Genomic DNA, 16565 nt, shown 5'->3' with positions numbered 1-16565 from the left:
TCTCCAGCGAACTCCTGATTGGAAGTAGCCATTTCAGTAATGAGCCTGGCAACCGGTGTGGGAGCAACTAAGGCAGATATAGCTGATCTATGCACTCTGATGTCGATCAACCAATAGGCGAAAAGTTGACCCCATTAAACACTTTGAATGACAGCCCCCCTCATTTGCATAATGAGGATGAAATGCATAAGGAAATGTAAAAAGCCGAAGAAACGCATGTGGAAATGTAAAAAGAGACGCATGAGTAGATGTAAAAAGAAATGCATGAAGAAATGCAAAAAGAAAAGCATAAAGAAATGTAAAAAGAAGTGCTTGAAGAAATGTAAAAAGAGGAGAATTGCATACGGAAATGTAAAAAGACGAGGAAATGCATGAGGAAATGTAAAAAGAAGAAACACATAAGGAAATGTAAAAAGAAATGTATATTCTTTTTCGAGACATGCATAAAGAAATGTATGTTCTTTTTTGAGTCATTTATTTTTTTCTTTATTTATTTTTGATTTTGGCAGCTTTCGTCCTCCATAATTTTGCACTGACCTGTGTGACTGAAATGGCAATAGTTTGGTTTCCTTACTGAGATCACGTCAACTTAAGATAAAACATGCATTTTAGCCATCAATTTCAACACTCGTTCCTGTGCCGAAATAGCCACGGTTTGTTTCCACGTTAGCAGTTTATTGTAAGTAAATGTGGTGGATATCCCCCTGGTCTGGGCCAAATGGACCGAGGGTCTTCCTCCACATTTTGATGCCTTCCGGAAAATAATAAGTCCTCACAGAGTCTGATGTAATCATGGTTGTTTGGTTTATTGCATATGGTGATCAATCACATACAGTAAACCGGGTTGGTCCGCGGAGCAACAGGTGTATATGCGGTGTGTATACATTCACAAACACTCCCCAATCACTCCGCCTTCCCCTCAGCCTACATCCATCCTTTATGCCTTTTCTCACTCCTCCTATCCCAGACCACAATTTCCAATTCCTCCGAGGCTCCTCCTTCAAGATCATCCCATTTTCCATTTTAGTACACCATTATTTAATTTTTAAGCTGTTACATTTACCCCGCCTGGAAAGTCCCATAAACTCCATAGTCATTAATTGTATATTATTTTTAAACATAACACTTCTGAAATTTCCCATTATTTCCACTACACATCATTTCCACCTAATACACAGCATATATGCCTGGAATATTACCATTATTTCCAGGCCCACATTTAAATAATAAAAAAGGTTAAGTAACTCAGTTAGCCAGACCACGGTGCTGCAGACTGTAAGAAGGCACACTTATATCTATGTGCCATAAGCTACAAGGTTAGGCCTTAAAGCAAAGGGTTAATGTAAGAACTAGGCCCCGTCTGGACACGGCCCAGGAGATGGGCCGCGAGAGCAAGACAAAGAAGAATTAAACCCCGCAAAGGGGGGCCATTGGCTCAGCACTACTATGATGGGCAACTATGACAAATTGCAGTAAATCCACATACAGTTCGCAAGCATTTGCCAGTAGATGTCAGCTAGGCCAAAGCAGGCAATCAGCTCTTATTTTCTAGCTGTATGACTCCTAAAAGAAAATATAAAACTAAAATGGGATGCCTATGTTAAAAGGAGGCAAAAAATGCTGACACGCTGTAGGGGCATGTCAGGGGGAGAAGATACAATAAGCGAAGGTGGCATGACTATGAGTCAGAGAAAAAGGATACAATAATCGTAGACCGTAAACCAATAGGAGAAGTGAAGGGAGAGAAGATACAATAAGCGTAGACCGTAAACCAATAGGAGAAGTGAAGGGAGAAAAGATACAATAAGCGTAGACCGTAAACCAATAGGAGAAGTGAAGGGAGAGAAGATACAATAAGCGTAGATTAAGAACCAATAGGAGAAGTGAAGGCAGAAAAGATACAATAAGCGTAGACCATGAACCAATAGGAGAAGTTGGCATGACTATAGAACAGCAACATAGTGCACGAAGGTTCTGGGGTAACTTCCAGGGAGGGCCAATGCTGAAGGCACTCTCCAAGGTCACCCACTGTCCTGTAATAGCCCCCAAGATTACCCCCCTAGCGGTGTCTTACAATGGCCTACATGCAATGTTTATGACCTAGGGTAACCCCCAGCATTATTTAGGCATAGAATCACATCATATTACTTTTCAGTAGTAGTGCTTAATGCAAACAATATTTTCCACTATACAAAGTATAATAGAATACATATTATTTAAGGCTAACATATTAGATTGTCTGGTTTCCTTATATACTTCCAGACCTCCACATGTACAGTAAAGGTAAAATAAATAGCTAATGTAATATATCAATAACTTCAGTTAATATGTCAATAACTGTGGTTAAAATCAAAAGCTAACATCTGTTGCCAATGCTTATGATGTTTGCTGGCAATAACTTATTTCCACCATGTAACAAGCTTAATCGTACCACGTCAAGCTCCCCATAATTTACATATGATGTATACACTTTATCAAAAATTTTCCACCACATAAACACTTGGCAGAGTGGTGCTTCGGTGCTTTTTCCAAAGCGAACCCTGTCGGGAATCGGTTTTGATAGCATGTAACACGATTTTAGCTTTTTATGTGATGTCAGTTGAAATCAGACTGGCAACCCTGTCGAAAAGACCGACTGTAGTTTATCACAAAGACATGCTTCTTTAGTGCATTTTATTTCCTATTCAAACAACGCTTGCTACGCCGCTGCTCCTTTTTGCTCATTGGGGGAACATCAGTTTTAAGGGAAGCGTCATCTTACCCGGAAGAATGTGGCGGCGGGAGCGCATAGCTCATAGAGGACCAAAACAAAGGGCGGGCCCCAAATTGGGCAGCCCTGTGATAGGTCAAATAAGGCTTTAATGCAGGACTCACATGAGCTAATCACTTCAGCTCTGCTACATTTGAGTATGAACGCATGGTGCTTGTACATTAAATGATTTTTCTTATCCATCGCATTGCAGGCAGTCCTTTGCAATGTGTTTATGTTCATATCGCAGTGACAATGAAAATACGATTTTATCAGTCAGCATTACCTGACATATTATTGTCCGAAGCCATTCACAGCTTGCTCTTTCAATAGGGAATTGAGGATTCTTTGCACTGTTCGAATTTGTCTTTCCCAAACCCTGCCCTGGTGGAAAGCGGCTGGGCTATTAATTATCTACTTTATTCCCTTTGGTTGCAAGGCTCTTTCAATCTTGTCACTATTGCTGTGTTGAATTGCTTGTCTCAACTCCCTTTCAGCGCCCACAAAGTTTGTGCCGTTGTCAGAGCGCATGATGGTGACTTAACCTCTTCTGCATCATCCAAGGTAAGTGATGTCTTTTCTGTTGTTGTTCTGTATTTTTCCATTTGCCGTTCTAACTTTGACTTTCGCTTTTCAGGGTCCTTTTCAGTCCCAAATCAGCGTCCTCAGGTCACATACCCACTTAAGATAAGCAGCCGTTGCTTTAAGAATTGCAAGAAGTTACCTAGAACCCAATTAGATACTTTAAAATCTCAAACTAGGGATTGCCGGTTTGGATTTACATTTTATTTTGCCAGATAAAAGCGGAAGTAGGGCGTGGTATGCCCGCTTTGTGTATTGGTAAGCATTAATCTGCCCCTCAGGTGTAGAATCCTTGGCTAAACGGTGGTCGCAGTCATGTTTGGTTTAATCTGAAAGAGGTTCAGGTACCAAATACTTCTGATATAATATTAAAGAACGCTGCATTTTCAGACAATCTTAAAGCTACTTGTCAAAAACAATAACATCCAAATAGGCCACAACTGCAGAGGGTTGCCTTCTCTCCCTTCCGGAGCACAATCAGCGTGTGTGTGTGTTTCTTTGTGTGTATCTACATGTTTTGATCACTTACCCTTTTATACCCCACTGTTAATTGTGCCCTCATGTAATGGGTAAAATGTTGGAAATCCCAATACCATGTGATAACATGTGTAGGTTTATTCCTCAATATAGCAGCAAAACCACCATTTTACCAGTTCCTCTCAGCCAACTCTCTCCTCTCAACCCATGCCTATTAATGTTTGGTGTCATTGCGATGCTCATGAAGAGCTGAATGCAAAAATGATAATCTCAAAAATATATCTGGTATTTCCAGATGTTTGGAACTACGGCACAAGATTAAGTCCTGAAGAAACTTCCAGGCACTCACTTCATAAGTCAGGCCTAGAACAGGCCTCTTGGCTCAGTTTTTTTTCTCAGGCTCAGTTTTTGCCAGCTCAGCCTTGATGTGTTGTTCTCTGAATTTAGTTACCCATGTTAGAGTTCTTTTCCCCACGGCAATGGGCTACAGTTGTTTCCGTGGCAATGGGTTACAATTGTTGCCATTTGTAACAATTCAAGAAAAAACTCAGTAACGGTCATCTTCATCTACTTTGTTCGAAACATTAGTTAATTCGCTTACATTCAAGCTTAATATGAACATTGTTGGTATGTTTTACATCTGTTAGATATTTTACATAATTTATATTTTACGTAAAGTATATTTTAGGGTTATTTGATGTATAACATAATAATTGAGTTAAGTTACAGTTCATTTGTATTACTGAAGGTCAGGCACAGACGCAGTGGTTGCTAATGTTGTTTATTGAAGTGTGTTTATAATCATTACGACTGTGTTTCTGTGTTTAGTTTCACCCTATCTACGATCGTCGTTAAAGGAAGACGAAGCAAGTCCAGTGTCGTCTGCGTGATGATTGTAGAGGGAGTTACACTGCCCGTCAATTTACATAAAGAGTTGTAGAGAGGATGGAACACTTGATGTTCAGCCTTATGCTCAGATAGACGCTCAGTCATCCAGTCCGTGGCTCAGTTTCTCCTGCAACTTTTTGGATTTGTCCTTGTGGAGTTTTACTGCTATTGTGAGTGGTTCCTGTGTTCTTCCTTGGGAGAGGTAAACAATTGACTTGGTTATTTTTTCTTCACGCATTCATTTATCCATTCCATGATCCATCTATGTTCTTGTTTTGTTAATGTCTTTATGTAATTTAATGTCTGTTAAGGTAGTGGACCAGGTCTGTAGCCTAGACTCTGAATTTTGTCTTTGTCTTGTGCAACTTCTCAATAAACATTTTTAATTTATTCCAGTTGTGATTGTATAATTCTGACAAAGGTTGATCCACCAGACTGATCATTTCCTATAACGAATTCGGCGATTTAATTGATAATTAATATCTTTAATAATAATTATTGAATTAAATCCATTCTTTTAATTATTTTACATGTTGGTTAAGTGAGGAGTTTTAGTAATTGGTGTCATTTGTGTTCGGTATTCAGAGTGCCGGAGGATAAACAAGGATGTTAATTTCTAAGACCGCTGGGTTCAGACCATTTAATTTTTATTAAATTCTCACTTCCCCGACACTCCTCACGAAATCTCAAGAGGACATCAACTAACTGTTGGACAGGTCAGGTCCTTGTAGTAACTCACTATTCAGTGAAATGAGGCTGTGCAGTCAAAGACCACTCGTAACTTCCCTTTCTTCGGGTGATATATATGGCGTCAGATTTATGTCAAAGGTCACGAGCGTATAAAACATAGAGCGAGCGCAAAAAATATTTTCGTGCACAAAGCAGCTACCACGCGTGAGAGTGAGCTTGGTGAGCGCTGGAGGGCATACGCGCTCGCGCGGATCGACCTGAGTTTTGACAATTTGGGGGCGGAAACCAAGGGGAGTCACTGGCCCTCTTATGATTGGTCACTTTCAACGCAATCACACCCACACACCTCCTTGAACCTTGACTGACAGCTTCCGTGAACCGTACAACAGGCAGACACTGTTTGGCCTGTGTGACGGGTGGTATCTTGCTGCGTTGTGCATTCGATGTACCGTGGGTCGGCGAGCAAGCGAGTTTCGAACCGAGGTTCTCACCGCTTGCTACCAACCCCTTAAAGCCAGCGTCGTTGCCAGTTGAGCTGAAGGCAAACTGCCGTTAGCCCGTCTGAGTCCTGACAAGTTCGGAGTTGAAGACGGCGATACCTGAAGATTTATATGTAAGTGATACTGATAGATGGCTTCGTCTAACAACCCAGCAATTTACTTACTCTGAAATTTGGCTGGAACATGTAAATAGCTAACGTTAACTAATTAACGTTAGCTATGCTTCCCCTATCATTCAGCCGACTGCATACAATAGACGTTATAAGTAACGTTATCGTAAGTAAATTGCTGGATTGTTAGACGAAGCCATCTAGCAGTATCACTTACATGTAAATCTTCAGGTGTCACTGCCATTGTTCCGTCCACCGAGTCTTCAACTCCGTACTTGTCAGGACTCAGTTTGAAATAACAAGCCTCTGGCCAAGCACTGTCTGTCTGTCGTTCAGTTCCAGTGGCGGAACAACTTTACAAAGGGCCCTGGGGCAGAAATTGGTCAAGGGCCCCCCGGCCCCAACCCCGCCTATGCCAGTGACAAGAGTGGAGTGCAAAACCATAGGCCAATATTAAACAGTTAATCATCTATTCTCATTATAGTTTAGGCTATAATTCCTAATGCCAACCCTCCCCATTAATCGGGGCTTGGGACCGGCACCTAGTTGAGCTGGCTTGCTCCCTAAGAGGCTGGGTTAGGCTAAACTATATACATTACAAAATTTTGAGCCCCACCCTGATGAAGTAGTATACCTGGCAAGAGCTATATAAATAGCGGATCACCGCTTATTGATTTGTCAGTGGGAGAAGAAAGAGCACTGATCGTAAGGACGCAGCCTGGAATGTGCATTAAAGGGGGCCCACATCGGGGCCATGAAGGGCCCCCCGCAACTCAGGAGGGGCCCGGGCCCAGGGGCAACTGCCCCGCCTGCCCCGCCTATAGCTCCGCCCCTGTTCAGTTCACTGAAGCTGAATCAGTCATCTCAATGGAATGGAGCTCAATCAAGGTTCAAGGAGGTGTGTGGGTGTGATTGCGTTGAAAGTGACCAATCATAAGAGGGCCAGTGACTCCCCTTGGTTTCCGCCCCCAAATTGTCAAAACTCAGGTCGATCCGCGCCAGCGCGTATGCCTTCCAGCGCTCACCAAGCAGAAATTCTCACCTGCGTGAAGCTGGCACCCCAAGTATTTAAAAAGTTCGAAATGGTATTACTGTTCGTTTGTGCTACGTTTGTGCCGGTTTGTGCCGTAAAAAAAATTTGTTTGTGCTGCTATGGTTTTTTAGATATAACAAATTATATTGAATGTGCTGTGATGTCACCCAGCACCCCAAGCTTCTCCGAATTGCTCCAAAATGGTCACGTTAGTTTCTGCTACGTTTGTGCTGGTTTTTGCCATGATAATTTTCGTTCGTGCGGCCATGCTTTGGATAAACACTGTACTTCATGGCAAAAATTCTGTAACAACTTCCAGAACGCTGCTTTCTCCATAACGAAGAAAGTGGCTTCTACTGTGCAACGTTTTGCTGGTTGGTGCCCTGAAAAAACTTACATTACATTATTTCCTGATAGGCCTATGTGAGATACAGGATATTTCATGTCATGTAATATTTAATATGCTTAATAAACATAAGCCATACGTGTGTGGTCCTGTAGGTATACAGGTAATCTTGAATGTCTATAGACACCGCCCCATTTCATTTTTTTCCTGTACTGTATTTTAACAGCTCTATTTGAGTGTAGAACGCACAAGACCACATTTGGGTATTTAAACTGTGGGAACGCGCTGTGTTCTTCAGTTGGCAGTTGACATGAACTGAAGTTAAAAAAAAAAATCAGCCGACCCACAAATATTTGTTCATTCATTCTTTCAGAATCCACCTATTAAAAATGTCACCTGTGGAGTCATCTCACACTCCATATGTGTAACACCTACACCTTCAATGCTAAAATTATCATGGCACAAACCAGCACAAACGTAGCAGAAACTAACGTGACCATTTAGGAGCAATTCGGACAAGGTTGGGGTGCTGGGTGACCTCATCGCCCAAAAATGCAATGTTTATATCTAAAAACCCATAGCAGCACAAACGAAATTTTTACGGCACAAACCGGCACAAACGTAGCACAAACGAACGAGACCATTTTGGAGCAATTCGGAGAAGCCTGGGTGCTGGGTGACGTCACAGCACATGCAATATAATTTGTTATATCTAAAAAACCATAGCAGCACAAACGAAAAATTTTACGGCACAAACCGGCACAAACGTAGCACAAACGAACAGTAATACCATTTCGAACTTTTTAAATACTTGGGGTACCAACTTCACGCAGGTGAAATTCTCTCGTGCGTGGTGGCTTTGTGCGCGAAAATGTTTTCTGCGCTCGCGACTTTTGACATAAATCTGACGCCCATAGTGCGTTATGTGCGTTATAGACGCCCCTGTTGTCGTCACGGTTCAGCTGGTATGCCGGAACTTGGACAGCGTAGCCTTTACCAATGATCGCGTTCATGAATCCTTTGTAATCTTCAGAGAACCCAGGATTCTTCTTGAACTTTCTGAGCAAACTCGCTATGCGCTGTTCTGCCACGCAACGGTTATTAGGTATCTGGAGCTTCTCGCTCCTGAGCGGCAATCCAATGCTGTAATGTCCGTTCTCAAAAATTGTTGTTTTCTGTACAGACTGCATGAACTGTTTTTCTTCTTGAGACATCTCTTCTTTGTCGTCGTAGTTGCGCTCCGGAAAATCAATGTTGTACTGTTGGACCAGTAGCTTCTCAATTTCCACCACGAAGATCCTGCTCATCTACATTTATATTGTCAAAAGTCCAAAAATACAGAAATGTTTTTATACATTTTATACATTTATACATTACCAATGTATACATTTTAGACTAACATAAACCTTATAAATCTTAATGAAATGATCATTACAAATTTTTAATTGTTTTGAACTAAATTATTAGTCAACTAGTTCCTCATTGGCTCTTACACTATCAATTCTTAGTCTTTCCAAACTCAAAAAGCGTGTTATTTTTCCTGGACTGACAGCAGCCAAGAAAATGATTGTAACCCGCTGGGAGCCAACTCATTCTCTTACTACTACATCTTGGATCCTCTTCATTTAGATGTCATATGCATGTAGCTCTCAACTGCTCAAATTAATGGTGCCAATGAGAAAATGAGACATAGTACCACTGAATCTTTGAAAAACATTCTGTTAGATCAATATATTGCCTTTAGCTTTCTCAATCTAGTGTGCTTAGATGTTTGGTTCCCGCTGTTTTGTCTGTGTGTGTTGTTTGTATGCACTTTCTGCCTATATGTTGTATATGTCCCCCCTCCTTAAACTTCCTTACTTTATTTATCCTTTTTCATAATTAATTATTTGGTTTTCCATTATTGTCAATATTATTTTTTTTTTTTTTTTTCTAGTGTATCCCGTGACACGTTCTTATGTTTTGGGCCCGTTGTATGCATGTTTAGTAAAAGCATGCTAATTCCGTGTTACTGTAATCTTATATTTTATAACGTGACAGCATATCTTTGTTACATATGGTTTGTTGAATCACAATAAAAATTTGATCGCAAAAAAAAAAAAAGTTCAGTGTACACCTGACATTGTTGGTGTACTTTAGCAAAAGCATAGACACATTAAAAAGAAGCATTAGGTATACATGTCTTGTTACAGGGAGGCTTTCACACCATACTGGAGGATGAGGACACTAAAGAAGAGTTGTAAAGACCTTTTTTGTTCTGCACATAAATTTTGACACATTATCAGTTGACTGACAGTTATTGTCAAAAGTGTACCAATCTCCAGAGTACATTTTAATTAATTCTAACATTGATAAAAGGATATTGTATTTTATTATAAATATAAATGACAACCATGCTGTTATGTACAAATTAACAAAAAAATCTGAAGGCAATGGACCTTCATTTGTGTATGTAAGTTACAGTGTCCCCTCATGTCCAGTAACAACCAGCAGAGGTTAAGAGGGACACTGCAGATGACTACTTTTTTCCAAAGTGCATAAGCAAACTACACCTACATCATCCAATCTGAAAATTTCACCACACAACAATTCAGTCAACTTCTAGTTTCCACTAGAGGGCCTCTCTAGAAAGAAGCAGATTCAGACAGCGCTGCCTTGGGTCTATAATGCCCAAGTGGTCAGATTTCATAAAATGCATGTCAAAACAGATCGTCTTTGTGCAGAAACTGATATTTTGGTTGCTTCTGCCATTGTATAATTAAAGTAGTACTGCATAATTGATCTAAATTCACATTGAATTGACTGAAACCAAAGTCCTAAAATATGGCACAGAAACAGTTCCTCCAGATTTTGCAGGGTTGATGTGGATTGCAGGAAAATACATATGGTGCAAGGTTTCAAAATAGTATCTGTTTAATTTTCCATGTTTTACTGTGTACAACCATGACAAAACAATGCATGTTTAACAAGCTGTAATAAGTTAATATCTACAGCACACTATTCACAAAGCTACAATTTTGTTTACCTTTTTACACATTTACATTTCAACATATTTTATAGATTTTTATGGAATCACCACTTATGATACACATACAGTATTAAGTCTAAAGTATTTCCCCAATATTACTAAATGTTACTATTACACCCTGACATACTATTAAGTTGGCAATTGAAGTGGTTCAACGAAATGTTAACACACAAAACATCCTTGCTTATATTTCAACACCATGCATACTTCATAACCTCCACTTTCACAATACAAACTTAGGAGACTACAAACTAGCTGGTGTACAGGCATTTGTTTTTTTTTTCCTTTTTTTGTCTTTTTCCAATTACTGCATGCCATTTTAAAGTAATTCTTTACTATAAAACCTGTGCAAAGTACGTATTACAGGAGCATTTATCTAGGGTTCAACAGTCTGTTCTGTAACAGTTTATAAACATGACATCATAGGACCAGCTACTTCAGTTTTGTGCTTAATGTCATTTGGAATGTAGCAAGTTTAAACATGCATCAACTACTAAAACATCAGAACTACAAAAGTTCCATTAAAATGAGTCAGCTGCCAGAATAATGCAATCTGGAACTTAAAATATAACTTTAAGTAAATGCAGTATACTAATCGCCAGGCACTTGGTAAAGCTGATAACACAACATTGCCATGATACAAATGGCAATTCTCTCAAAACCCTACTGAAAAAAAGATAAATAGTATTTTTTTTCCAAGACACAATTTGTAGCACCCAAGCCTCACTGCCTCTCCACTGCTGTGTGGAAGAGATGTCTAATGTCTAGGAGGAAGGGAAGCCCCTTCTGTCACGGTACCGAAAGTCTGGAGGGAAGAAGGGCCCCTCTGCATCACTGTCAGGTGAACTGCTCAGGCTCTCCTCCCCACAGCTCATGTCTTCACAGGAATCCTCACTGTACACACCCCAGAGAGAAAGAGGGAACAAACACCCATTACTACACTGGTGCACGTTTGTGCCTTCCGGTCTTCCCATCAATTTAACTTCACATTCAGTTTCTGAATTATCACTTTGGCTTGTGATGGAGTCAGTGGAAAGCTAGGTGCATCTCCTATTAAAATTATCTTAATATTTATTTTATGTGTTGAGATTGTTAGCTATGAGGATTACACTGCCTAAATTCCTTGTTTGTTTAGTAAGTCCTTACAGTGACAGGCAGCTACAGTATGTGGCAAACCTCATGTGCGGTCAGAATGCAATTATGCTAAACGGGATGACCACTTTAACCAATATGGGATGAGTACTGACAAGTTTACAAGCGATCCCTGCTCAGATGAAGATTTTAGTGATTAAAAAATTGAAACTATGACACCTGAAACCATTTGAAAGGTATGCCAAACATTAGTGCTAACTCTGCAGGACACCAAGAAGACTTCACCACTCTATCACCAATCTATTTTAGACATACCAGCGTGTAGCGTCCTTTGAACACTGTGCTACTTTTCAAATGGACTGGCTGAATATGTTTACCTCTCGCTTTCATCCCAGCCCCCCTCAGGAATAGTTGGCAGGTCAGGGATGCTGCAGTAGCTGCTGTGCAAATGTTGTGCTGTTCTCCTGGACACAATCCAGACTAGCTTCTTGTTGTCGGGTTTGCTACATTCAGGTGACAGGTAGTCCATCATGCATTTGGCCACCATCCCCTTCCAGTGAAGTAGCTCACTGTCACCAATCTGGAAAGACCCAACACATCTGCTCATTAGACAGTAATTTATGGAAAAGATGAGAATCTACAGAACACTTGGAGATTTCAAGAGTAAAATACGCATATTATGTCAAAATGTCATACGTTTGTCTAGTGTCACATGTTGATTCGATTTAAAAATCTACCTTTAGGTGCTTTTGGATGCGTTTGGCAATTTTGAACATGTCGGCTGACTGGTGAACTTCAATCTCCTGGTTGAGGAGGGACAGAGCTAATACTGATGGCTAAAAGTGCAAAAGATGTAATTAGATTTGCAACCAGACTGTTCAGTCTCTCTGCAGATCCTGAATCCAGTTATATGTAAACTCTTACTTTTGCCTTGGAGAAGACCAGTCGACAGAGACAGGCTTTCAGCTGGGCTTCCAATTTGTCAAGATTCAAAATTTCCTTCCTTTAAGAAGTAAAGTGATATAATAGGTCAAGATTTGTTAATAAAATGATAATTAAGTTAAAATATATGCATGTAACACTTCAAACAGGAGATGCAGTGTTACTTGAGGTTTAAGTATAACTCATGATGGAGAAACCTTAATGTGTGTCATTATGTTGGAACCTCACATTTGTTACTGAAACCGTATTGCATAACTCTGCCACAGGTAGGCTCACGTTTTCTTTATAAATGAGCTTAAACACAACAAAAATACATAATTGCAAGTTGAGGGGGGAGAAAGTGCACTTACCTTTCTGAGGTATGTGAAAGTGCTACCGCATGGTATAAGTGCAAAAAGGTTAAGGCAGTGACTGCTTTGAACTGAAAGTTCAGTTTTTCTGAAATTATTTTCTCCATTCGACTGAGGTCTGACACAGTGAACTTGCACTGGCTGATGCGGATAAGCTCATGAGTGGGTGACACATTACACTCCTCCTCAATTACTTTGGCTGCAATATGGAGACAGCTGACACCGATGCAGGGTAAGTGTTTTGGCTGGACCTGGGAAAATATTGAAGTAAGGAGAAATAAGTTAAAAATCAATGTTGAGTGGACATGCAAATGTGGTCACTTTTTTAAACAAAGGTTTATCAGTTTTTTCTCATGTTGAAACTAACACTGTGTCCATAAAACAATGAAATGAGCATGCTTTATTTGGTTTAAATGCTCTTTATGAGTTGTTTCCAAAATTACGCAAATAACGTTTTAAGTATGTAAAATGTTAACTTCTTTTTTACTTGTCAAATATTGATAAGCTTCTCTGTGAAATGCAAGGAGTTGTGTCATGCTGGAAGTGTAACAAATTATCACAAATTGGACAACAGGTGCAGTTACTGAATACCCACCGCAACGCTGGACAAAAGCAGAGAAAAATAATAGAGCCTCTCACCTTCATCATTGCTAAGAACCTATCCAGCAGATTCACAGCTTGGACAAAGGTCTGAGTGCTGTATCCAAAGAAATTAGTCAGGCTCCAGAGATCTTCAACTTTGGCATCCCTACATTTTGCTGAGATTCGGTTGTTGTTCTGAAAATAAATGTCAAAATAAGGACACTGTTTTCCTCGTTCCCTACCTTTACTTGCTGCATCTAGCCCAGACGAATGGGTGCAGAACCAGAAGGGTCTTAAATCTTTCATTCGTGAACAAAATATATCTATGCGCGACTACTAATTAGCTGAGCAAAAACAATAGCTATAGGGGAAATGTCCCAGCAGCACAAGATAACTGGGTATGTACCTCCAGAGTTGACTCGATCAGATTCAGCCCCGTTTCCCTGGGCAGATAGATCGTCTCTTGTTCAAGGTTTGCTTTCAGTTCCTTCATCAATCTGAAGGCTTCCTTGTCTTTTTCTTGATTTAGGAAACCCTTCATCTTCCCCTAAGCACATACAGACAGACATGACAAGCTTGGCCCTCCGATCACACAGTGTAGTGAACACCAATCCCTAGATATCAAGCAATGCGCAGAAAAGCAATATGGGCTAGCTAACGTCAAATTGTTGGATTCTTGTCGTAATGACAAAAAGCGCTCATCGAGAATCAAATAAAATAAGCTGGCTAACGTTAGTGCAGGGGAGGGGTTACACTAAGAGTATCTGTTAAAACGCTAGGCTAGCAACAATTGAAAGTAGCCAGCCAACAGGCATGCAATTCCAGTTATGTTTACAGTGTGGAAAAGCCAAATTGCTTGTTGGTTAACCTAAACTAAACAGCTGATGTTAATCTAGTTTAAAGGCTAGCTAACTTGAACCAGTATGTCCCAATCGCAACGTGATGTAGCTACACGTTTAAAGCATTAAACTAGCTAGAGCTGGGAAACCTAAATAACTTGGTTATTTTATACAACTGGTTATTGCAACATCTGCAGAAATGTAATGTTAGAGTGTGATTTCAGTTCCATCTTGGCTTAATATGAGCAAACTCGCTTCTTGCTGCCCTTGGTTATCTTGCTAGCACTAACGCAACCACAGATCCTACACAAAAGCTGTCCTAGCAAGCAAAGAGAACCAACAATACCTAGCTACTCCTAGTTCTCTCACTAGCTAGGAAGTTAGCTGACTAGAAATCAAGGTCTAATATCACCCATTTTACTTTATGTCGCTAACACAAGATAGCTATCACTGTAGTCCAGTGACGTTGCTCGTGTTAGGTAGATGAAATGAACGAAACTGTGAAATCGAAAATTAATGTGACCCAGCTAGCTAGCTAGCTACAACGTAATGTAAAAATGCAATCTATCCAACACATCTCCAACATAAACAGCTCTAAAAACAGCATGCTATCATTGTACCGTGCTACATCATTTCTATAAGCATTTTCTGTAGCTAGGCTTACCCTTTTCAGAAAAAAATCTTTTCTCCAGAGAAAACTTGATGACAAAAATAGAATAAATTTTATTTGTGTAAAATAATTATTTCCTCAGGCATCCATTTCGACAATTTTTTATTCCAATAACTGGCTCACTTTTTTAAAAAATCCATTTCTTTTTCCAGTCACCCAAATTATTGGCTGTGTTCCCTTGTAATTTCTTCTTGTTGATGTTGACCATTTCCACGCCCAGGGAGATACGTCATATCTGGCGGAAGGATCGAGGGTAGATGAGAAAAGTACCAGCCAGAAGTTATATAGTTCCTATCAGAAACAATATTGTTTTTTATGTACTGTTATTTTTGATTCACGTATTCACATCATACATTTTCGTACCTGACAACAATATATTTATTTAACTCATCTAAATTTTTCATAAATACCTATTTGTTACCATGACAGTGCATGTTACTCTTGACGAGGCGAATCACTACATTTAAAATCCCATTTTGTTTTGTATGTTCAAAAAATCCGCCCAAAAATCTCATCGTTTATTGGCTGCAGAAAAATGCAATACTTTGATCAGGATTGGCTTGCCTGATGCATGTTTGTGTGTTTCTCTCTCTCTCTCTCTCTCTCACTCTCTCTCGTTTGTAAACAACTGTCTATGAATATATGTGGACAAAAATAAATTTAACAGAAATAGATAAATTCTATTAGTAAATGTTGACACAAAATATGGATGTATGTTTATTTTAAAATGTATTTATTTACAACATTTACATGTTTTTCTCAAATGAATGTATTTCAATTTGTATTTTTTTTATTTATGTATTTATTATTATTTTACTTTAGTTTATTTGTATTTCATAATGATGATCTCTGCCAGTCCACACTTTGAGTGAGCAGAGCCATCTGTTCCAGTCAAGTGCACTGGATTCATGAGCATGTTTCCTTCATTTGCACCAAAAGGGTATCACTACTTAGTCAGATGGTAACTTGTAAAAATGGCCTAGAGTACAGGGTACCATATTGATTTCTTTTTCTTGCATCCATGTACCTCCAACTATGAGAAAATCTGACCCATTCAACTGAACCGTGAAGAGCTAGTCATGTGTACAGCATGTTGCTCCAGTCTGCTGTACTAAATGTCATTTCTCATGCTGCCTAAACCAAAGAATAAAGACATCAGGTGGTTTACCAGCCTATATTGTTACTCTGTTCATGTTCATATTTTATAAAGATGGAACATTTATGTTTGTTCTATATTTGAAGAAATGTATAACTGAACACAGAAGTGTACTGTACTATATACTGGCAGAACCACTGGACTTCATCCTTATTAGGACTTTCACTATAGCTATGGTGATGTCATTGTTGTGTCATTCCATAAAACAGAATTTAAGATCTGTTTAAACACAATCTGAATTTTGGCGGAAATGGATCATGATGATTTAGTGAAAGGGTACTTTAGTCCCTGTTCCATTTCATTTCAATGCAGCAGTGTATCCCCAGTAGATCCCCAGTTTGGGTGAGTCCTGGGCATTAATCCATTAATGATCACTAGACTGTGACTTGTAGACCAAACACATGCTGCAGAGCTCCACTTAGACCCTGGCCCCCAGCACCCTGCAGCATCAAAATGATGTCCTAACTACCCGGCTCTCATGGAAAATAAATACATAAATTTCTCATGTCATGTGAAAATATTTCTCATTGA

At 39.6% G+C, this 16565-nt stretch overlaps 1 protein-coding gene across 1 annotated transcript; it reads right to left on the bottom strand.

The window, feature by feature from the left end:
• Window positions 1-10496: 10496 nt before the first annotated feature.
• On the bottom strand, window positions 10497-15059 carry LOC118776726 (cyclin-G2-like). The gene is made up of 8 exons (XM_036527252.1): window positions 14873-15059; window positions 13776-13916; window positions 13427-13564; window positions 12788-13038; window positions 12420-12498; window positions 12233-12331; window positions 11873-12075; window positions 10497-11297 (listed from the first exon to the last, which is right to left on the bottom strand). The coding sequence occupies exons 2-8, from the start codon at window positions 13908-13910 to the stop codon at window positions 11168-11170; spliced, it is 1035 nt and encodes a 344-aa protein (XP_036383145.1). The 5' UTR covers window positions 13911-13916; window positions 14873-15059; the 3' UTR covers window positions 10497-11167.
• Window positions 15060-16565: the final 1506 nt, after the last annotated feature.

The sequence above is a fragment of the Megalops cyprinoides genome, chromosome 4 (assembly GCF_013368585.1).
Source record: "Megalops cyprinoides isolate fMegCyp1 chromosome 4, fMegCyp1.pri, whole genome shotgun sequence".
NCBI classification, from domain to species: Eukaryota; Metazoa; Chordata; class Actinopteri; order Elopiformes; family Megalopidae; genus Megalops; species Megalops cyprinoides.
The sequence above is the reverse complement of the archived record's forward strand: the minus strand, read 5'-3'. Positions and strand labels throughout refer to the sequence as shown.

Coding starts and splice junctions, on each gene's coding strand:
- LOC118776726 (XM_036527252.1), bottom strand. CDS start 13,910: ATGAAGGGTTTCCTAAATCAAGAAAAAGACAAGGAAGCCTTCAGATTG. Junction 12,332..12,419: donor TGGTCTTCTCCAAGGCAAAA/GTAAGAGTTTAC, acceptor TTGCACTTTTAG/CCATCAGTATTAGCTCTGTC. Junction 11,298..11,872: donor GGCTGGGATGAAAGCGAGAG/GTAAACATATTC, acceptor GGGTGTGTACAG/TGAGGATTCCTGTGAAGACA.